The following is a 24478-nucleotide window of genomic DNA, read 5'->3' as shown; positions in this document are numbered from 1 at the left end:
TGCGATTTTCTCCCCACCAGAAACTTGCTCAAATGAGTTTACCACTTTCTTTCCAAAATCTAGTTCTAAACCTAAGCAGTTTAGGTTTATAGTTTGCTGGCCTTGGTAATATCAGCCCCAAATTTAAACATCTTGTTATGAAAATCTAGATGAAAGAATACCAGCATGCTCATTAAAACTCAATAAATAAGTGTACTGATAAAAGAGCTAGTGGGAAATCCTCTTACTATGGCGTTTCTTTGTGTCTGCTTTATTGTCTTCTTTTGTTACACCCAGGCAACCCATTAATTCTGCAACTGTCAAGGATTTATCATTATTCACATCACAGTATTCCACAAACTTTTTCACGCATTTCTTGGGCTTGGATTTTTTCCTCAGAAACCTTTTAAATGGCTTGATTTCTTTTTTGCCGATGTCACCACTAGCATTTTTATCCAGTTGTTTAAAGTACCAGTGGACCACTCTCTCCTCCAAAGTGTGATTTGGGTCTGGTTCTGAAAGCCTGTAAAAGATATTCATCATTAACCAAGCATAAAAACTGTCTTTTTTTGCATTATTTCTCTTGACTGGGCAATTCTTAATTTTAAGGTGATCATTCAATCAATATCAGGGACTTGGCAGGTGAGTGATAAGGTGCTTTCTACCAGTCACATCACAGGACCAAGTTATACATGAGATTTTTGGGGAAAAGATGATTGTGGCATTCAATACCTAACCTATACTTGCATGTCCAACTGTTCCTAAATCAGCATTAAAACTAAAAAGTGACCACACAGATATTGTAAAGCAATACAGCTGATTTTCATACTTGAAGAATGTTCAAATTAGAAGTGGAAAAGCTTCAGATTTGCTGGCATCTGAAATCACATGCTGTAAGCTTAGGACACTAATTTATTAATGGTCATTAAGGCCAAGGATGTTGTTGCTCTGGCACTTTCTGAAAATCAAATGGGACAAAGGGCATGTATTGGCTGGACATGTATTACCCAGCCTGTGGAGTGGAGCTTGGACATGGGGAAGCATATTAAGCAGCTTCCTACATTTCCTCCGTGAACTGTTGACCACCCACCCTTTTCTAGAGCCACAAGGGATTAGCTAGTTGCTTTGGGGCTGAGTAGGAGTTGGGTTCCCTATGATTGACTTTTAAAGGTCATTTTTTTTCACCTGCTGTATGCTGCCTCAGGAGGTTTTTGGTATAAATAGGCCTGATCTTTAGACTGTAATTGGCAGCCTGAGGCATCATGTTATGATGGACAGTTGTTCCTGAACTGCCCATCAGTCATTATACAGAGGGGTGGATGGGAAAGGAGTACCCTAAGAGCTGATCAGCATTGATCAAACTCAGTTGCTGTACTGCACATGGCGGGAGGGAAATGAAGATTGGCATCTCTTGGCACAGTTCATGGGCAGGTGAAGATAAACAAAACTGGCAATTGTTTCCTGTATGCAGCTAGAGCCCGGGTGGTGTTCCCCAAGGAAAGGTAGCTGTGAATAGTAGCTAAGAGCAGCCCACCCATTTAAAGAAGAATAGATTAGGATACTGATCAGCCATTTAATGGTCTAGTTAAGGCAATTTCTGGTAGTTGTGGGGAGGTGCAAGGCACTATTCTGCTTTTTCAGTGCCGCAAACTATAACTTTGGTAGTCCCTGTTGGTAGTCCCCGGGCCAAAGGAGGCCCGTCTAAAATCCACCAGGGATCGGGCCTACTCAATAACGGCACCTTATTGGTGGAACCAGCTGCCGGAAGAGGTGCGGGCCCTGCGGGATCTAGGGCAATTCCGCAGGGCCTGCAAGACAGTCCTCTTCCGGCAGGCCTATGACATTAGCTGACAATGTAAAACATCTTGGATGGAACAAAATGTATCTATAGGCCGCCGGTTTTATTCTATCTTGTTTTTTTTTTTACTAATTTATGGTTTAATTGTATTTTTAAATGTTTTAAACTGAAGTTGTTTTAATTATTATGTTGTAAGCCGCCCTGAGACACTTAGGTGAGAAGGGCGGGGTATAAATCTTAATATAAATAAATAAATAAATAAATAAACTTTAATCAAATAACTGAGCATGATCCAGCCAAAACTGGACATAAAGTTTGAAGTTACTATGATTTCAATGAAAATCAGCTGAACATGTTCCATTTGTGATAGATCATGCAATTTATTACAGCTAAAATGCTGCTAGTGGGGAGATTTTTGCCACTCCCCTCCACCTTATACAGACTTCCACATCCACTACACCAAGCACTGTTCCTGAGAATCCCCTGACAGCTGGGACCAGCCATTTGGGGGGTGAAATAGGCTTGCAGAAGAAGTAGGGAATCAGGGAGTTGGGAAAGTTCCATTCCTCTCACTGATTTCCACTTGCTGTCCTTTGGATTCAATCTATTCCCTTTTTGGTTTACTGATGTGATTAAGACAAGACAGTTATGGAAGAAAAAAAAGTCTAGTTATTGACTTGAGTTATGGCAACACTTGTTTGGAAATGATGATGTCTCTGGAATAGCTCTTGCTTCCCCCATGACAGAGGTAATGGTCACAGCATGGGTAAAATGTATTGCCAAATATTCTGTCTCTCAGCTCTTAAGATCACATTGCCTTAGAATAAAGGCAAGAGTGTTCCAGTTGGCACAACATCAGCAGCGTTCAGCTCTCTGAATTGCTGCATGTAATATGTTTATATAACTTTACTGTGAAAAACAGGGACTATATTCCTTTCCAGAAGGATATTTAAAACTCTCCACTGCAGAGAATCAACTGAAATGCTTTATTGGCTGATTTTATTGCCTTCGACTAACACCTTGTCTCTTATTTCAACATGCTGGCCGTGATCCAGCAAAAGTTGGTCATGAAGCATGGTTTCAATGAGATTTAGTTATGACCAGTTTAGCTGGACTGAGGCCTTTGTTTGTCACACTTTGCATACGATGGTCCTAATGTTCTTTTAGTAGCCTTAAGAAACAGTGGCTAAGTAAAGGAATTTATACAACTAACTGATAATGGATACTATAATTGAATTATAAAAGACTGCATGGTAGGTGCTGTGATCCACATGAAACAACTGTCATCAAAATATGTTTTAATAGATTGGCCCACAATGCAAGTTCTGTTATATGAGGGAGAAAACAATCTGTTGGTTTGAAACTTGACAAGCCTTCTAGAGGTAGGAAAAACTGTGTCAAAAGGCCATCCAAAAAGACAGGAGAGAAAAGAAGTGGAGGGACAGAATAAGCTGTAGGCCCCAATAAGAAAACTAAGAAAAGGATGAAAGAAGAGGGACAGAGGCAAGAGTTGAGGATTGGGGCTGGGAAACATCTTAGCATGCAGTCTTAGGAAGGGATGTGCATTATTGGAAGGGAAGGAACAGGTACCCAAGAGAATTTTGTAGGCTGGAGCACAATGGGTTTGGTAAATGAGGTCAAGATGGAAAAGAAAAAGCTGAATTTCATGTCTTGATTTGATATTTTTGAATACAGATCTGCCATCCATACTGATACTTGTATACAGATTATACACATGCATAGATATACATAGATTTGGCAGAAAAAGCCCAGCAGGAACTCATTTGTATACAAGGCCACACCTCCTGAGATCACCAGTTTCACACAGGTTTTTTTTTTTTATAGAAAGAGCCCAGCAGCAACTCATTGGCATATTAGGCCACACACCCCTGATGCCAAGCCTGCCAGAACTGCGTTCGTGCTTTCCTGCGCAAAAAACCCTTCTGGATATATTGCTGATTATAATGACAATGGAGAGATTTTTTAAAAACATCCTCTCCCACCTTAGTGGATACAAAGCATTATGTTAGTTTCTTTATACAAAACTTTGCTTATGGTCAACAATTTATTTCCAAAAGGGGAAACTGCTGGAATGAAACCTTCCCAAACAGATCATGTCCTTTGAACATAAAAAGAACCCTGCTGTATCAGACTAATGGTCCATCTAGTCCAGCATCCTGTCTCATACGGTGGCCAGTCAGTTCTTCTTTAGGGCCAGTAACAGGGAATAGAGGCTGAGATTTTTCCCTCATGTTGCCTCCTGACACTGGGATTCTTAGGCTGACCGCCTCTGAATGTGAAAGTTCCCATCAGTCACCATGGCTAGTAGCCACTTACAGACCTCTCCTCAATGAATCTATCTAATCCCCTTTTAAAGCTGTTTATTCCATGACCATCACTACATCTTCTGGCAGTGAATTCTGCATTTTAATACATCTATGCGTAAAGAAATATTTTCTTTTGCTCATCCTAAATCTACTGCTCATCAGCTTATTTGATGCCCTTGGGAGAAGTAGAAAAAGTTCTCTCTGGCCGAGGTCAGATGCACATAAACTGATGAGATGGGCATGGATGAAAGCCAGATGCATGTCGGATTTTATGCGGTTGTCCAAACATCAGCATCTGGCAATGGTCGTTGGCTCATTTGTGTCCCAAACTGCCATGACCAAGACGCGGACTTTTTTGCTAGTACATTGAATCCGGAATAAGAATGCTTCCGACGACTCCCGCGTGTACTTTCTATGTTTGAACGCTCCATTGTAGCCGACTCCTTGCAAGCGCACATCCGCTTCCCTGCGAGAGCCCACTCCAAATGATATAATTGCGCCAGCAATTGTTGACTCAGCCTTCCAACCTTCTGAGGTTGGTAAAATATGTACCCAGCTTGCTGGGGGGGGGGGAGTGTAATGACTGGGGAAGGCAATGGCAAACCACCCCGTAAGAGGTCTGCCATGAAAACTTTGTGAAAGCAGCATCACCCCAGAGTCAAAAACGACTGGTGCTTGCACAGGGAACCTTTCCTAAATGGGGGGGGGGGCAGATTGCCCACCTTTGCTGTCTCCCTGCCAGGGGAGGAGGATGACCCACCTTTGCCATCTCCCCACTAGGCAGAGAGACATCAAAGAGAGTTGCTGTGCCCCCCCATTTAAACACCACAGCAGGGTGTTTAAATGGGGGGGGAGATCCCCCACCTTTGCTGTCTCCCCGCCAGGCGAAGAGATAGCAAAGAGAGTTGCCGTGCTCCCCCCACAATTTAACCACCACGGCAGGGTGTTTAAATGGGGGGGGGGGGAGGAAGATGACCCACCTTTGTTGTCTCCCCACCAGGCGGAGAGACAGCAAAGAGAACTCCTGGGCTTCCCCTTTCTTTCCGGGTGTTTAAATGGGGGGGGGGCAGATCGCCCACCTTTTCTGGCACCTTTACAAAAAAAAAGCCAAGCACGATATCCCACGGTACTGCACTTGTGCGAGTGTGGAATGCCATCTCAAAAAATGAGGTCCGGTTGAGACCTCTGATCAACCAACAACGGGACCAACGCTGGTTAGAACTGAAGGATGGAGAGATGTCTGATCAGGAAATTCGTTGTAAAAAAGCTGCGGGGTATAATAGCAACGGGTTAGGGATGGATTTAATGGTGAGTGTGACTGAGGCCTCTGTTAACTCTTTCCACACTGTGCATAATTTTATAAACCTTTATCATGTCCCCCCACCCCAGTCATCTCTTTTCTAAACTGAAGACTCCCAGTCTCTTCAGCCTTTCCTTGTAGGTAAGGTGCTCCAATACCCTAATCATCCTGGTCACCCTCTTCTGTACTCCCCCCCCCGCCCCCCATAATGTCTTTTTTGAGATATAGTGACCAGAACTGTACACTGGATTCCAATTGAGGCTGCATCCTAAATCTATACATTACAATATTGGCTGTTTTATTTTCAATCTCATTCCTGATAATCCCTAACACAGAGTTTGCCTTTTTCACTACTGCAGCACATTGGGCTGACACTTTCATTGAGCTAACCACTATGACCCCAAAATCTTTTCCCCTCTCAGTCTCAAAGTTCAGATCTAATTAACCTGCTGAAGCTGGGATTTTTTGTTCCAGTGTGCATAACCTAGCACTTACCAGCACTGAACATTGAATTACCACATTGTTGCCTGCTCACCCAGTCTAAGGAGGTCCTCTTGGAGCTCTTCATAGTAAGCATTGGTTTTTTCACCATCCTGAATAATTTGGTGTCATCTGCAGACTTAGCCACTACACTACTCAGCCCGAGTTCCAGATCATTTATGAATAAATTAATCAGCCCCAATACTGATCCTTGTGGGACCTCACTGCTTACTTCCCTCCATTGTGAGAACTGCCCATTTATTCCTGCTCTTTTCTTCCAGTCATTTAACCAGTTTTTAATCCATAAGAGAACTTATCCTATTCAGTTCTACTAATAGTTCTGCTATTAAGTTTTATTAAGTAGAATGCTAAGTCTACTTATGAGTCTTTGGTGAGGTACTGGGCTGCCAACGTTGAGTTAGGAAATATCTGGAGATTTTGTGGGTAGAGCCTGGGGAAAGTGGGGTTTGGGGATGGGAGGGATCAAAGCATAGTATCATGTCATACAGTCCACCCTCCAAAGCAATAATTTTCTCCCAGGGAACCAATTATGATTGTCTGGAGATCAACTGTAAAAGTGGGAGATCTCCAGGTGCCAACTGGAGGCTAGCCACTCTAGTGAGGTACCTTGTCAAAAGGGTTTTGAAAATACTAGCATAAAATGTCTACAGGGTCACCAATGTCTACATGCTTGTTCATTTTTTCAAAGAACTCCAAAAGGCTAGTGAGGCAGGACTTTTTCAGAAGCCACACTGATTTTCACTCAGCAGGCTTTGTTCCGATATGCACATAAGAATTCTATCTTTAATTATAGTTTCTAGTAATTTGAAAGTACAGATACTCTTCTTCTTCTCCTTGTGAATGAGTGAGAGTAGTCTTGCACTTGTTCTTGATTTAAAAAAAATGTGTTCTGAGGTTGTGAGCCAACATTTACAACATAAAAACTGAGCCCTGATTTAATAACAAGTTCATCAAGTTATTTTACATAGAAATAACAAAATGAATGAATTATATTTGGAATATCTTACAAAAATCAGAGTATACTTTAGTACCCTTCAGGGTGGTACCCAACTGACCTGCTAGAAGATGCAGCAGGGTCAGAGACCGCATGCACCATATCTGTGGAGAGTGCATCCAGAACACTGGTCAGGAACTCATTCTTCTTGGCTCCTGGACAACCTAAAATGGAAACAAAATCCTCCCCTTATTGTTTTCAGGATTTAATTGTCAATTGCTAGGCAACGTATGACCTTGAATATGGGATACAATTCACTTCTACACTTCGGAAATGTTCGAATTCAAGTTTAGGAAAATTTAAGTGGATCTATGATTCATAAATTACAAGTTCTATATTTAAGTCCATAGGCCTTAATGTCAAAGAGAGATTTTACAGCCTGGACATCAGTGGGGTTCAATCTCACTACAAAGTTCCATTTTGGGTGCATTTATTGAGGTACAGTGCTAATTTAGTGTCACATATTAGCCAAAGAAATGGAGTCCATCAAAATCTTAACAAGATTGTGCCAACAGATATGGAAAACAAAACAATGGCCCACAGACTGGAAATGCTCAATTTACATCCCATTCCCAAAAAAAGGAGACTTCAAAGACTGCAGCAACTATTGGACCATCACATTAATTTCTCATGCAAGTAAAATGATGCTCAAAATCTTACAACGGAGGCTGTTGTACAAAATCTTGCAACAAAGAGTTAACAAGAAATGCCAAATGTTCAAGCTGGATTCAGAAAGGAAGAGGCATTAGAGATCATATCCCAAATTTATGTTTTTTATTGGAGCATATGAGAGAATTTCAAAAGAAAATCAGCTCACTCTTTCGGTGGCAAAATTTATAGGAGCAATAATTAAATACCAGGGAAATAACATTAAGTAAGGCTAGTTCAGAAAATTAAGTAAGGCTAGTTCAGAAAACATTAAGCAAGTCTAATTCAGAAAATATGTGGGGACTTTGGGGGTGGAGCCAGGAGACTTTGGGGGCAGAGCCAGACTTTCCCATTCCCAAAATAAATACATAAAAATACAGCAGTGCAGTTCACCTGAATAGTTATCATTTCCTCATTGGCCAATAGCTGCAATTCTAGTAAATGAAAATGAATACACACAAAGCCAAAATGCACAGAGTTTGCAAGCTCACATTTCACTGGGGCTTTACTCACAAGAACTGCTGTTCTTCAGGCTAATACTGGCAAACAAAAAGAGAGAGAGGTGGAATTTTTCTCCATCCCATAATCAGATTCCTATACAAAGTCTCTGAAAACAATGCAAAACAAGCTCAGAGACACCCCCCCCCCCTTACTGTCTCTACGAAGATTTTTGAAAAGTATGGGGGCTGCTCTCTCTCTCTCACACACACACACACTTAACTGTCTCTGGTTCCTCCACAATGAGGTCTGAAAACTACATGGGATAGGCTGCTCTCTCTCTCTCTCTCACACACACACACACACTCACTCACAACCACTCACTTACTCTGAAATGAAAGCAAAACAAATGGAGGAGCTGTGCTCTGACTCTGCTGGTTACCTTTCCCCATGAGGTACTTCCTGCTCAACTTTAAAGGCGTGCACACACACATTTTTAAAAGGGACATGTTTGCAGGTTTCTAAACCTGCCGGAGCTCAAGAGGTACATAGTGATTGTGGAGGTGGGGCTTCCCCCCTGTTGACCAGCTGGCTGGGGGTGGGGGGAAGCCTGTAAAACCAAGGGATCCCCTGCTGGGACCTGGGTATTGGGAAGCCTAGTTGGTCACATTATGAAAAGACAGGAATCACTGGAAAAGACAATAATGCTAGGAAATGTTAAAGGCAGCAGGAAAAGAGGAAGATCCAACATGAGATACATTGATTCCATCAAGGAAGTCACAGCTCTTAGTCTGCAAGACCAAAGAATGACTGCTAACAATAGGATTTTTGGAGAATGTTAAGTGATAGGGTTGCAACTTGCTATCAGTTCCCAGTGACTTGACAGCACTTAACACACACACATTTGCTTTTTATAGTATATATGGAAGATTGTATGTGAGTGTTTGTATTTTTCCCCTTATAACTACTCTACTAATGTACTTTTTATTCTGCTGGTTCATGACCATAGTGGATTATTTATTTGTTTGGGTTGCCTTAACCATGTTAAATATGCCTGCCAGCTCTTTTCTTCAAGTGAAAAAACAATAAATATACCATGGTCAAATCACTAATCAATCAACTAGTTATATTCATCACCAATTAATCCAGAGTTAACACAATTCATTCAATTCATAAATATTTCCACATCTTATGGCCCAGTTGCATGGTACCAGCCACCATGATGAGCCCAGTTGTGCAATGGGCAATTTATTTTCCTCTGTATCACCTTTCCCCAGACAGTTTCCTCTTTCCTTCCTCCTGTCAATCCTCATATCCTCACCTTCCCTGCTTTCTTCTCTTCTTTCCATCCTCCCATTAACCGATCTTTTATTGGACCTCCATCTTCAGTTATATTTATTATTCATTCACTTTATTTATACTCCACCTTTCTCCACAGCTGGGATCCAAAGCAATTTACATTATTCTATCCTCCATTTTATCTTCTCTACAGCCATGTGAGGTAGGTTAGGTTGAGAGTGTGTGGCTGCCCAAGGTTATTCTGTGAATTTACACAGCAGATTACAGACTCAGATTTGGGTCTCCAATATCCTTGTCTGGGTCTCCTAGTCTGAACCTCTAACCCAACAACATACTAGTTTTTTGTGGGGTGGTAGCTGTCCACAGCAAGCAGCCCTTACTGGGTTATTCACACAAGGTGTAGTTGCGTGGTGGTTGCTGCCAGGCCTGGTTACAATAAGTCTAAGGCTAAAACAGCCCTGCCCCTGGCAGAAACCAAGGCTGTCATAAAGGTGGAAAACAATCACCTATATATTGGCAGAATAGCTACATTTACATAATTAGAGGGGAAAGTACTAAGGCAGGGATGAAGCAGGACATCTCAAATATGAGAGAATCAAAAAGAAGTGAACATGGACAGTGCACCTTTCCCACAGCCATCCCCTGAAACCCTTGCAAAGCCAATGATATTGGTCAGGAGAGTCTAGTGAGAAAGATGGCACATGTGGTGGGGGGCATCTGTAGTGAGGAGGAGCAATCAGGGAGAACAAAGAGGTAGAAATGATGACTGTGTCTGATTCACCATCCTCACTAAGATGGGGCCTTTCATGAACATGGCATTTTGTCCACAAAGATCTTCCAAATTCCATTATCAATGGAGGGGGAGAGGTTTCTGTGGAATGAAGTGGCAAAAAGATTCTTCATGAGCAAATAGGAGAAGGTCCATCAATGTGTACTGGCCATAGTATGTAAAGAAGCCTTCATATACAGGAGCAGCATCGGGAGAAGGCCTTGGCCTTTATGTCCAGTTTGTTTGGCCCTCCGGCACAATTGGTTTAACCATAGTGTGAAACAGGACACCGGACTAGATGGACTGCCTCACCCAGCAGGGTCCTCTATGTTATGTTCCCTTTTGCAAGCATCTAGCATCACAGTTCAAAGGCTCCAACCAAGAGTACTTGCTATTCGAGAGATCACTCAGCTTCATTGGTGAATCAAGTTATGAGGCTCTGAATGTATGCAAATATGCACTTGCTTTTAGATAATGGTCAACAGAGAGGAATTTATAGTAAAAGAGGTGTTGTGGTTCAAGCCTCTCTGGAAGGCATACCCTTTGATCTGAATGCTCTTCTCAATCCAGGAGCTGAACATGATGTAATTATTCAGTGGTGTTAGAAATGCACTTCTCTTTTCTTTAACTGAGCCCTTGGAAACACTAAGGTAGTGTCTCTGAATTTTTAGTAGCATCTATAAACTTATATTTATTTATTTTTGAAAAGAACCTGGAAGCTCAATCTTCAACACATTTGGAAAGAAGTCCCACTGATTTTAATGAGAATTCTTTCCACATTATTTTGTTCAGGAGCCAATCTTTTATGCTAAACAACTTTAGTTAATACTATGAAACATGCCAGTGCATGAAAAAACCTCTCCTTTAGAAGCAATTACTCCACATGTTCCATAAGCTACTACCTATTTTACATAAGACATTATCTATCTCATCGCTAACAAAATAAATAGCTTTATTCTCTGGAAACTAGGTAATATTCTCACATCCACTTAAGCTGCTCTGCCTAATGCTTCTTTCCTCACCTTTGTCCTTCTCCTCTTTCCTTGCTTTCAGCCCTCTTTTTACATACTAGGGGCTACAGAGCAATTTCTGCCCCACTATTTGCAATATGTTACCACTTCTGACCTGGTTGTGTTTGCATCCAACCAGGACAACAGAGGAGCCAATATGACACCGACGGGCACAGGGATGCTCTCCACTCATAGTACCTTTACTATGTTCCTTTTGGGACACAAATTTCTGCATACCTCGAGGGTTTCCCAGCCCTGTAGGGAAATGCTTTGTTTGTACATGTGTTAGTCCCAGACTCCTCCTCCTGCTGAAGGGAGAACTTGACACCTAGAAGGAGTAAGCCCAAGCACCTTTCATCTTAAATTTCATCCAAAATCACACAATCTGAGTACTGCCCCTTTTGGGCAACACACAGCATTTGGGGTAACACATGGTCCCAATTCTGGATTTAAGGATCCACAGTTGAAGCCATGTTAAATTAGGTAGAATGATTTGGGCACTATGATTGCTAACTGCTCAAGATTCTTCCTAGGATAGCTCATTAACAAAATTCAGGATAATTACGAACTCTGCCCTGAAGTATGCAAAACCAGTGGAGTTGGCAGCTGATCATGGCTCCCTCCAGACATATCACTAGTGAGGTGGCTGCAGACTATGGCTTAGAGCAAGGGTCCCCAATCCCCGGTCCGCAGACTGTTCCCAGTCAGTGGCCTGTTAGCAACCGGGCCGCGCAGCCTCGCTGCCCCCCCCCCCTTGTGATGCCGGGAAGGAAGTAGGAAGGAGGCAAGGACAGTGCTGCTTTTTCATTGGGTTGCTTGCTGCTGCTGCCATGGTTTCCCCCACCAATCAGCTAATTGGTGGGGGGGTTTGGTCTTTAAAGAGCCCGGGAGACGCTTCACTGCCCCTTCCCAGGACTTAAAATGGTGAAAATGGAGGGGGGAGGTGCCACAGGGGAATGCCAAATTCAGTGCCCCCACCCTGCCAGTCCTGGGGCTGCAGTGGGCAGGCCGGCCCTGGTGCCAGTCCCTGGTGCCAAAAAGGTTGGGGGCCACTGCTATAGAGGCCTCAGGACACAGGTCTCTCTCTACTTTCTAGATTCAGGTGAGTCTCCCCCTCCAAATAAATATCCAATTAGCTTAGTTTCTCAGTGTCTTGTCAGCCAAAAATCATATTACTAGAAACACATAATGATGATGAAAGACAGATTATTTCCAACAACAAAATATGAAGTTTGACAAGTTACAAATGAATAAGATAGATGACTATGATGATAACTCAAATAAGATAAATACATCAAAGATGAAAATGACAAAGTGGATAATGATTTTATAGATGGTGTACATAAAGATCCAGATTCCAGAGTGCTGTTTACTTTATAGAGTTAAGATTAGATTGTTTCCATTATAGTTAAATGGCCCAGGGAATCATTTATTTATTTATTTATTTATTTATTTATTTATTTATATCCCGCCCTTCCCAACAAGTGGCTCAGGGCGGCTCACAGCATAAGATTTCACATAGTAACATTTAAGCATAAAACAGTTAAAATTAATTAATACATTTAAAATTATAAAATATTTAAATTATAAGGCATTTAAACCATTTAAAACATTAGGGACAGCAACCTCTAATATAACTACACCTGGATTTCTTGTACCAGCTAGTCATAGGCCAGCCGGAAGAGGGTTTTTCTTACAGGCCCTGCGGAACTGGGCAAGATCCCGCAGAGCCCTCACCTCCTCCGGCAGCTGGTTCCACCAGGAGGGGGCCGCAACAGAAAAGGCCCGATCCCTGGTGGACTTTAAGTGGGCTTCTTTTGGCCCAAGGATAACTAGGAGATTTTGAGTTCCCGATCTCAGTACTCTCTGGGGCACATGTGGGGAGAGACGGTCCTTCAGGTAGGCAGGTCCTAGGCCATATAGGGCTTTAAAGGTAATAACCAGCACCTTGTACCGGACTCGGTAAGCTATTGGCAGCCAGTGCAGATCCCGGAGCCCTGGCCGGATGTGCTCCCTTCTTGGGAGTCCTAACAACAGCCGGGCCGCGGCATTCTGCACTAGCTGTAGCTTTCGGGTTCGGCACAAAGGCAGCCCCATGTAGAGAGCATTGCAGTAGTCCAACCTTGAGGTGACCGTGGCGTGGATCACTGTTGCTAGATCGTCATGCTCCAGGAAGGGGGCCAACTGCCTTGCCCGCCTAAGATGAAAAAAAGCGGACCTGGCAGTGGCTGCTATCTGAGCTTTCATCATTAAGGAGGGCTCCAATAGTACCCCCAGACTTTTGACCCTGTCTGCCGCCATCAGCGGCGCATCCTCAAAAGCTGGAAGGGGGATTTCCCTCCCTGGACCCCGATGACCCAAGCAAAGGACCTCTGTCTTCGCTGGATTTAGCTTCAGCCCGCTCAGTCTGAGCCATCCAGCCACTTCCTGTAGTGCCCGGTCTAGATTTTCTGGGGCGGAGACCGGTCGGCCGTCCATAAGTAGATAGAGCTGGGTGTCATCAGCGTACTGGTGACAACCCAGCCCATACCTTCAGGCAATCTGGGCAAGGGGACGCATATAGATATTAAATAACATCGGGGAGAGAACCGCCCCCTGAGGCACTCCGCAATCAAGCATGCATCTCCGGGATAGCTCACCCCCAATCGCGACCCTTTGTCCCCGACCTTCGAGGAAAGAGGAAAGCCACTGTAAAGCTAACCCCTGAATCCCCGCGTCGGCGAGGCGGCGGGTCAGTAACTGATGGTCGACTGTGTCAAACGCAGCCGACAGATCCAACAACATCAGCACCGCCGAGCCGCCCCGATCCAGGTGCCATTGCAGGTCATCCACCAGGGCGACCAACACCGTCTCCGTCCCATGACCCGGGCAAAAGCCAGACTGGAGTGGGTCAAGGACGGAAGCGTCCTCCAGGAAAGTCTGTAACTGCATCGCCACTGCCCTCTCGATAAGCTTGCCCAAAAAGGGCAAGTTTGAGACACTAGATAATTAATTATTTATTGGTCTTTAAACTAGTTTTAATTAGCTATGTTGTTATATTGCTGGCAAATTAATAGGAGATGAGGATTAGGGGTAGAGGTTTTAATTAAGGAGCCAAGGGATTTATTAGTTTATTAATCTTAGCTAAGGAGTTAGTGGGAGTTGGTTGAAGGACTTAAATTTGAAATTAAATTTGAGAATAAATGGATTGGTAGTTGGCATTAGTGATCGATCAGAACATAAGAACTAAAAGAGGTTAGAGGTATCTTTACCACCAGCTGTTGAACTGGTGCCCACCAGGAGTAGATGATTGGCCTGGGGATTTCGGTACTCCTGGGGAGAGGAAGGTATGACGGTGGGAACAGGCAGATTTATAGGCGAAGGGGACCGAGACGTAGTGGGGCTCGGCCACCTTCCAGCCTGTGTCCCATCCCGATAGTGCCAGGTAGTGTGGCCAGACAAATGTACTCGCCTCCGTCACTGGTGTTATGTAATGCCAGGTCCATTAATAATAAGACCATGATCCTTCGGGATTTCCTGCTGGAGCAGGATGCGGACCTGGCTTGCGTGACCGAGACCTGGGTGCGGGATGGGGAGACTGTGGCTCTCTCCCAATTGGCCCCCCCAGGATACTCGGTCTTCCACCAGTCCCGGACTAGCGGGCGGGGGGGAGGAGTGGCGCTGTTTATACGAGAGGCTTACTCCTTCAGGGCTCTCCCGGCCCCGGAGATTCCAGGCGTGGAATGTGCCGGCCTGATGTGGGATGTTGGGGAGGGGTTGGCGATCTGGCTGGTGTACCGACCGCCTAACGCACCAGCTAGCGCCTTACCATCCCTGATGGAGGCTGCGGCGGGCTGGGCGTTGGAGTACCCTAGGCTACTGGTCTTGGGTGACTTCAACGTCCATGCCGACGACGCGGCTTCCAGTCAGGCATTGGACCTAGTGTCATCCATGGCGACACTGGGACTCTCCCAGGTTGTTACAACACCCACTCATCAGACGGGACACTTGTTAGACCTGGTCTTCGCAGCGGGAGTTTCAGTGGACGATATTGCTACTATAGCAGTGCCATGGTCGGATCACTATGCCTTCAAGGCTCGTGTAGAAGTGTCACCCCAAGCCTGTTTAGGCAGAGAGCGTATTTTAGCTCGCCCGCGGAGCCTGATGGACCCGGAACGGTTCCTAACAGCTCTACGGGATTCTTGGCCCACTGGCGACTCCCTGGATGGCCTGGTAGAGTCCTGGAACGATGGACTCTCTAGGGCCATTGAAGAAGTCGCACCTAGGTGCCCTCTGCGCCCCCATTTGAAGCCGTCACCTTGGTTTAACCAGGAGTTGCGGCAACAAAAACGGGGACTCAGACAACTAGAGAGACAATGCCGGCGTACTCGAGACGAAGTGACTCGAACATCCTATAGAGAGAGTTTGAAATCCTATGAGATGGCAGTCAAAGCCGCAAAGAAAACATACTTTGCGACTAAGATTGCGTCCGCAACTTCGCGCCCAGCACAATTGTTCGATATAATTCGGAATCTTACGACACTGCCACAAGGCAGACCAAATTCTATTGAATTGGAGATTGGCTGTGAGGCTTTTGCGAAATTTTTTGCGGACAAGATCGCGTCACTCCGCCCCGACCCCCTCGCCATATTTGAGGCAGTTAGTGAAACCGAGGCTCCGGGCCTGTCTTCAGATTGTGTTCTGGATGGCTTCGGTCCTCTCAGCCTGGAGGAAGTTGACAGGATTCTCTTATCTGCATGCCCAACAACCTGCAATTTGGACCCTTGCCCCTCCTGGCTTATTAAATCTTGCCAGAGGGAGCTTAGATATCCTGTACGGGATATCATAAATAGATCCCTGATGGAAGGGCATTTTCCAATGCCGCTCAAAGAGGCAGTGGTCCGCCCCCTCTTGAAAAAACCAACCTTAGACCCGGCCCAATTGGCGCATTACCGGCCGGTCATAGCGGTTATCTGAGCAGTGTTTTGACCCCAATATTTATTGCCCAAAAGTAGATAGTGACTTGGAGCTAGTAATGCACAAGCAGAAACGCAAAGCAGATTTAGTTCAGTTCTGCTTGTGTAAGTGTAATTTTAGATGCTGCTGTTTGGCTGGGCTGAGGCACCTGCAGCATGGGAGCTCTCAGAATACTGGGAGGTTGTTGCATCTTCATGTAGAGCCAGGAGTCATCAAGATTGGCAACAAGTAACTCTTTACTGGCAATACACGATTACAATACTTCTCCCGGCATTGTGCCCAGGACAATTCCCCCATTCCCTGGCTCTGTCATTGCCTCAGCATGTGCCACTGTACTCTTGCACACAGTCCTGAGTCCAATCTCCTGCTCCTCCCCTCTCCTGCACAAAATCTCCTTTAAGTCCTTCCCTGATAGGTGAACCTACCTAGGATAATTAATATACACTGCTGCCTCATTCACTCTGAATCAATGCTGCAATCTCAGGTGCATGCCTTCTCTTTTCACAGCAGCTGATACATTCTGCCTATGCAAGAGTGCTAGCAGAACTGGAAATTTTGCACTGCATCCAGCCCATATTCTTTGTAAGCCCTCTGGTCTAAGTAGGTGATATTATCACAATTCAAATTACAGGTGTGTATTATTAAATTCTTGAGCCAAGAACATAGGAGGAAAGCCCTGTTTTAGGTATGTGTTTGCAAATCCCCCCCCCCCCTTTTTGGTTCATGTCTATTGGACGCCCCAATATTTAAGGATTTCCAAAAAAACCTGTATCCCAATACTGGCAGAGTATTTGGATCCAGGATTTTTCAGAAAGCCAGATTTTTCCCTTTAGGTCCAATAGACCCAAGATGGAAAACAACAACAGATAACCCAGGAGTGCCAAAACTGCAAAACACAGCTGAGGTTGGTTTAAAGAGACTGCATAAGGTGTGGGGGTGGGGCAGGGAGCTGAGACTGCTCCTGTTTCACAGCTGTCTTCCCCAATCTTCCCAGTTCCCAAAAGTATTTGGGATTTTAAAACATTTTTTCCTGAAAAATCCTGGATACTTTAATGATGCCAAAAGATTCCCAGAAATACTGATAATGTGTTTTTAGGTATATTTTTGGTTATACAAAGACTTTGGACCAACCTAAGGTATGCCCCCCCCCCCTTTCACAGAGCTTTTGCTCTACCTTCCCTTTCCAACTGGAGCAATTTGTTTTGCTTTCACGACCTTGTAGTCATTTTGAGCAAGATTTACGCTGAAGCACCCCTTCACACACACACACACACACACATGCACACACCACATTTGCTCTAGCTTAGGGTTCCCAACCTCCTGCCAGGGGCAGGGGTTCCCCCAGTTTTGGGGCCTCCAACCTGCTGGTACCCGATATTCTAGCATTTTGGTAAAAAAACAAAAACAAAAAAACCCTCTATGGTGCCATAGAGTTTTTAACCAAAATACCATAGCATCCCTGCACAATGTGCCTGGTGCAGTTATGTCACTTCCAGGTGATGTAATTGCACCATGCATGCAAAGCACGCACGAGGGAAGTCCCCCCCACCAGCAGCCAAGTAAGACTTGGCAACCCTTCTCTAGCTCAATGAGGGGAAAATGTGATGGTTGCGGCAAGCGTATATGAAAGTTCTGCCCAACACCAATATGGGGATGGGAGCAGAGCTAAGATCCACCTTCAAACTGGTGAAGTTCCCATTTTTTTTCCTCTTTTCAGCCTTTTACAGGCTTTTTAAAGATCAACTGATCCCTGGCTCAGCTGCAAGCCACAGCTCAGCTCTTAAGAGGAAAAGCTAATGAGATGGGCCAAGCTGGCAAGATTCTTCTCTCCTAGTGTTTCTGTGCCAACACAATGAAGGGATAGGGGGCAGGCAGGGCAGTGGTAGCAGCAAACAGCATGGGGACAGGTCTCTGGATGCCTCCATCCACATTGCTTCTGTTTGCCTGTAAGTGTCACTGGGCCACTATATGTAACCCAGGAGATGGAAATAAGGGCAAGTTCAGGGCTTAAGGCTGCTTTTCTTAAAGTCCCCCTCTGACTCACACACCTTGGCTTAAGCAAAGTAACTATTTAGGACAACAGAGAAAATACAATTTTGCACCCAGGGTATGGTACTCCGCACCCCCAAACCCCTTTTCAGCCACACGTGCGAGTTTAGTTTATATGGTGCATACTTAACAAACCAAAAGTCCAGTAGTTAGCGTCCCAGAAGGGCTTTATTCTTGTTGAAGCTGGTCCAGTTCTGGAAGGAAGGGGGCAGCGAAGTCTCATTGTGTGCTCTCTTAAGAGAAAACGTGGTACTTAGATGTCCACATTGAAGCAGGTAAGGAGGAGGCTGGCATCGCTCCTCTGAACATGCCAGGGGGGCTGGGGGATGGAGCGCGGTGCCACGTTCCAGTGTCACAATAAAAGAAGGGAGGGAGCACAGTGCATGCGGGTGGAGAAGAGAGGAGGGACATGGAGGCAGCGGGACAGAGGCAGTAGGACAGAGTAGGACAGAGACAGCAAGTCTGCCTGGGGCACTGCACACCCTAGGGCTGGCCCTGGCTCCACCCTCTACCCTTCTTCCAGTCACTCCTACATACACTCCTCCCAATATGCAAATTAAGCTCTATATATGTCCCTGGGCCAAAAACATTCCACTTGAGGGTGCACAATTGGATCCCCTGATGTGTAATTTAGCCTCAAAGAGCAGCAATGGGAGCAACATGGATCAGGGTCATGCACTAGTGAAGATGAAGAAGAGAAGGTTTTATACCCTGCTTTTCTCTGTCTTAAGGAGTCTCAAAGTTTATGATCACCTTCCCTTCCTCTCTTCTCAACAGACACCTTACGAGGTTGGTGGGGCTGAGAGACTTCTGATAGAACTGTGATTAGCCCAAGGTTACCCAGCAGGCTTCATGTGGAGAAGTGGGGGATCAAACTTGGCTCTCCATCTTAGAGTCCACTGCTCTTAACCACTATACCATGCTGCCTGTTGTTCCTGAACTAATTCCTTGGTCAAAATGACCCCCACCCCAGCTGGTTTAAGTCCTACTGAGGGGGCATGAGAGTTTTAAGTACTTGTACACACAGCCTGGAGTTAAAAACAGTTTGTGGCAATTACTTCAGGATGAAGAGTTAAGCTGCCCTTTCCCAGGGCCATTGTCCTGATCCCTGTTACTGTCCTCCACATGCCTGCAATTTGATGCTAAATTGTACTTCTGCCTAATGATACGCCACTTGGCACAGTCTAAGACACAGCATGCAGGATGATAACATCATCTGTTGTGCAGCCCTAATGCTGTGTCTTACTGGAAGATGGCAGATGGGATCACACTCACCCCTTGCCAAAGCTGTGGGACTGGGAAATCAGAGGAAGTCACACAGACTGGGTGGAGTGGGAGCGAGGCAGTCAAGGTGCTGAGAGGAGCTGGGAGGCAATGCCTGAGCACTAACCTCTTGTTTCCAGGAGCAGCCAGCCCCAGGAACTAATTGTGAATCCAGTCTGGGCTGCTACACCTAATCCTCCAAGACCCATACTGCACAGACTCAGTTCATGGCGCCAAGCCTTGCTTTTCTCTACAATAGAAGCCTGACAGTGCCATGGGTGGGGTAAGGGTTTTCTGGCAAGCAGAGGGAGGAAGACAGCTCTGCCCAACTTGACGGGAATAGGATTGGAACTGAAATGCTGTGGCACAAGTAACTGCTTGTACCACTGAACCTAAAGGCAAATACATCACATTTTGTATCCAGAGTTTCATAATTCTTATCAGAGTTTTTTCAGACCACACCAGCAAAATCTTAGTTCAAATTTTTCCCAGACATCCTTGATTAGAGATTCATGTCACACATCTAATTGATCTGATCCAGTTCTTCAACTTAGAAATCTGCCTTTCTTTATGCAGAGTGTGATTCTGCTTACATAGCCGGGATCTATTCAAACTGTATAGCTATTTATTGAATATTCATTTGAAATGGGTTTGCTTTTGAAAGTATGGATCAACCCTTAAGTTTCAGGAAAGGGTAGGAGACTTCTAAAATCTAATTTCCAGAAAGTTATTGAGTTCTTCTTTTTTCCACTGTTACTTTGTCTGTTATAGCAATATATTATAAGGAACTTTCTGACTATGTCGGTGTATTTATATTGCATGGCAAAAGGAACAGTAAAGCTTCTTAACATTTCTGTCTCCCTCAGCAGGCCTTAATGCTGGTCAAGTAGCCATCAGGAATTGGAGGAGGTTAATCCCCCGTAAGAACTGAAAGGGTTGTTAGGTGTGTGAAAAGAAAGTACAGTTTTAGATGCTGAGAGAAACAAATTCTGCACTAGACCTTTAACCCTGGTTCAGTCCTGTCCCCAAACTGATTTTCTACATTAGAATAATAAACTCATAGAGTTGGTTTCCATGAGTCCATGATTCAAGTGTAGAATGTTAGTTTGGGGATGGGGACTGCTGGGGAGGAGCACAGTAACTCTTTCTTTGGGGATCTGATGCAGGGTAATGGATCTGCCTTCACCTGTGTATACTACAAAATACTATCCAGCAAAGTCTCCAGTGCTCTTTCCTCCAAAGGGAACCAAACTGGGTAAGCACTAGCCCCTGGAACTTCTCATTGGATACATTCTGGTCCATCCTATGAGAGAACCAAGGAGCGCTTGCTTCTGACAAGCTATGCTTATGCCACTTCATCAGAGGCAGACTGGATTTTTTCAGGGGGGGCTGATGACTCCCCTCAACATGGGCTGTTGGAGTCTCATGCAGCCAACTAAGCAGGAAGGCTACTTCTCCCTTCCTCCTTTGTGTGGGCAGATTTGGGGTGGCTGATGGGACTAGGGTTGCCAAGTCCAACTCAGGAAATACCTGAGGACTTTGGAGCCAGGAGACTTTCCCATTCCCAAATAAATACAGCAGTGTAGTTCCCCTGTCTTCATTTATAGTACAGTCATTTCCTCATCCCCCCAGCAGCTGGCTGCACTTCCACTAAATGAAAGTGAACACACTCACACACTAACAAAGCAGCCAAAATAAACACAGTTTGCAAGCACACACTTTTGTGATCTCACTGGGGCAATTTACTCACAGGAGTTGCTGAATTTAACCATCTGCTGTTTTTCCACCAACTTCTTCAGATTAACACAGAGAACAAAAGTTTCTGGTTTACTCTTTACTATGCATATGATTTCTGAAAGGAATGTAAAACAAACATAATGACTGGGCTCTCTTCCTTTCTCACAGCTTCATAGTCTCACTGGGAATAGCCACACGGCCTTGCCTGCTCGCCCTGCTCCCATTCAGCCTTGCTCCTACTGAGACTTAAAGGCGCACACACCTTCCAAGTTTCAAGCTTCTTCTAAGCCTTCTGAGGTGGAAAGGCACATTACGGCTGTTGGGATGGGGCTTCCTCTGCCAGCCAGTGGGGAGGAGCCTGTAAAACCAGGGGATCCCCACTGGGACCTGGGTACTGGTAAGCCTAGAAGGGGCAAGACACCAGAGCAGTTTCTTCCTCCTTCCTTTTTCGGGGGAGGGCAGACAGGCTCCTTTTCCAGGGCTGTTTTTCCTTTCCAATTTGCCCTTGCAATTCACCCAGGTTTCTCATCTGCTCCATAAGCAGCCCACATAGGGAGCTGAAAGTAAGAGAGTGAAATATATACTAGTATGTAGACAGGATGTGAAAAGATGGGGAGAGGTGGGCGCCTACTGCTGTGGAGAGCATGATTGTTGTCATCATGCAATGATGTCACTTCAGTGCAACCTAGAAGTGCTGGGGGTGACACCCTAGTACTTGCTCCAAAACTCGTGGAAAGCACAAGCTTAACAGTTATCAGTGCTGTTTAATGCCCAAATGAAATTGCTGTGACTATTAGAAAAAATACAGCTAAAATATTTTTGGTGAGACCTAGGGAGACCTGGGAGATCTAGGTCCAAATTGCCACTCTAATGTGGGAAGCTTGCTGCATGACCTAGAGCCAATCACACATGCTCAGCCAAACCTACCTCACAAGACTGTTGTGAGGATAAAAGGGAGAAAAGATGAATGATGTCAGCCTCTTTGGGTCCTTAGTAGGGAGGGAAATAGTGTATAACTGAAATAAATAATAAACATTAATATTATTTTTTTCTAACATGTTTTTTTTAAAAAAGATTGAACTTTTCTGCCTAGGGTAAACTGAGGTGTTCCACATTCTGTTCTGAGTTTAACATGGCCCATTAATCCTACACCTGTGACTCCTAATATTTCTGTGAACACAAGTGAAACAACATATTTTTTAAATAAAATGAAATAAATGTAAACCATCTCACATCTGGAAACATGCAGCATGATACAAAATATGGGAATAAGAATAAGTCAAATCTTTCTGATATTTGGTCAAGCTAAGGAAAGCCTAGCAAATAATTTTTTCCAGATATATAGATCATTTTTAACAGGACAGAAGAATATTATTTCCTTCCTTCTGCTCTGGAGTGTTTGCTGAGTTTGGGGCATTTTAAGTTTCTCCAGACTGTTTAGATTAAGAATTATGAAGAGACAAAAGCCCCTGAAGCCAAGGTGGTGGTAAAAACAGGGGATTATTATGCAGTGCAGTTACTGTGGCATCTCTAACAGGTATTATATTTCTTGAAGTCTTATTTTGCATACTAGGAGATCACAGCATGCTTGGCTGCCATCTTGTGTGAAAAGGGCAATGGTTTATATTTTACAGATTCAGTGTGTGCAAATGTGCACACTTGGGGAAAAAAAACGGTTTGGGGTAGAATGTATGCTGGCTGGAAAATACATGTGTTGGCCATTTTACAAAAATGTAGCAGTAGCATGTACAAAGACAGTTGTATGTACCATGTTTTCCCAGTATGTGAAATCAGAATGTCAGAATTAGATTAGGCAAAGAGTACCAAGCCCTCAGTTCTTAGCCAGGGAAATCTTCACCAGATAATCTGTAGTTCCACTGTACCATTTCTGAGAATGAGATTAACAATCAGTGCATAAACTGCCAGGGTATGCCATGAACATTCCTTTCCACAAAGCCATTTAACAGTAAACCTTTTCTACTGGTAGCAATAGCTAAAAGCCACAAAAATTCCATATATAAGGAGCTCCCTTGCATATATAAGCATTGCCCCATGGCACAGAGTGTTAAAGCTGCAGTACTGCAGTCTTAAACTGTGCTCACGACTTGAGTTCGATCCCCAGGGTAGCTGGTTTTTCAGGTTGCCGGCTCGAGGTTGACTCAGCCTTCCATCCTTCCAAGGTCGGTAAAATGAGTACCCAGCTTGCTGGGGGGAAAGCTTAGATGATTGGGAAGGCAATGGCAAACCACCTTCTAAAAAAAAGTCTGCCGTGAAAATGTTGTGAAAGCAACGTCACCCCAGAGTTGGAAACGACTGGTGCTTGCACAGGACCTTTCCTTCCCCCACCCCCCGCTGCATATATAAGGAGTCCTAAGCAGATCACTTTTTTAAATAGCAGGAATGCAAAGGAACACAGTTCCGGCTGGCTTGTAGTCAGGGGTATGTGGCCTAAAACACAAATGAGTTCCTGCTGGGGAAGAAGAAGAAGAAGAAGAAGAAGAAGAAGAAGAAGAAGGAGAAGAAGAGAAGAAGAAGAAGAAGAAGAAGAAGAAGAAGAAGAAGAAGAAGAAGAAGAAGAAGAAGAAGAAGAAGAAGAAGAAGAAGTAAGAAGAAGAAGAAGAAGAAGAAGAAGAAGAAGAAGAAGAAGAAGAAGAAAGAAGAAGAAGAAGAAGAAGAAGAAGAAGAAGAAGAAGAAGAAGAAGAAGAAGAAGAAGAAGAAGAAGAAGAAGAAGAAGAAGAAGAAGAAGAAGAAGAAGAAGAAGAAGAAGAAGAAGAAGTAGAAGAAGAAGAAGAAGAAGAAGAAGAAGAAGAAGAAGAAGAAGAAGAAGAAGAAGAAGAAGGAAGAAGAAGAAGAAGAAAGAAGAAGAAGAAGAAGAAGAAGAAGAAGAAGAAGAAGAAGAAGAAGAAGAAGAAGAAGAAGAAGAAGAAGAGAAGAAGAAAGAAGAAGAAGAAGAAGAAGAAGAAGAAGAAGAAGAAGAAGAAGAAGAAGAAGAAGAAGAAGAAGAAGAAGAAGAAGAAGAAGAAGAAGAAGAAGAAGACGAAGAAGAAGAAGAAGAAGAAGAAGAAGAAGAAGAAGAAGAAGAAGAAGTTGGATTTATATCCCGCCCTCCACTCCGAAGAGTCTCAGAGCGGCTCACAATTCTCCTTTACCTTCCTCCCCCACAACAGACACCCTGTGAGGTGGGTGGGGCTGGAGAGGGCTCTCACAGCAGCTGCCCTTTCAAGGACAACCTCTGCCAGGGCTATGGCTGACCCAAGGCCATGCTAGCAGGTGCAAGCGGAGGAGTGGGGAATCAAACCCGGTTCTCCAGGTAAGAGTCCGCACACTTAACCACTACACCAAACTGGCTCTCCACACCAAACTGGCTCTCCTTTTCTTACAAAAAAAGCCTTGTGTGACATCAGGGGAT

General features: G+C 44.5%; 1 protein-coding gene across 2 annotated transcripts in view; it reads right to left on the bottom strand.

The window, feature by feature from the left end:
* Positions 1-24478, bottom strand: part of SMOC2 (SPARC related modular calcium binding 2) — a 257957-nt gene that overhangs the window by 4435 nt on the left and 229044 nt on the right. For both annotated transcript variants that reach the window (XM_060242496.1, XM_060242504.1), the window contains exons 10-11: positions 6961-7063; positions 228-502 (exon numbers count right to left, since the gene is read on the bottom strand). In XM_060242496.1, coding sequence (XP_060098479.1) covers positions 228-502; positions 6961-7063 — 378 coding nt within the window. The remainder of the gene's footprint in view (positions 1-227; positions 503-6960; positions 7064-24478) is intronic.

Source organism: Heteronotia binoei, chromosome 1 (assembly GCF_032191835.1).
Source record: "Heteronotia binoei isolate CCM8104 ecotype False Entrance Well chromosome 1, APGP_CSIRO_Hbin_v1, whole genome shotgun sequence".
Lineage (NCBI taxonomy): Eukaryota > Metazoa > Chordata > Lepidosauria > Squamata > Gekkonidae > Heteronotia > Heteronotia binoei.
This window is presented reverse-complemented; position numbering and strand designations above follow the sequence as displayed.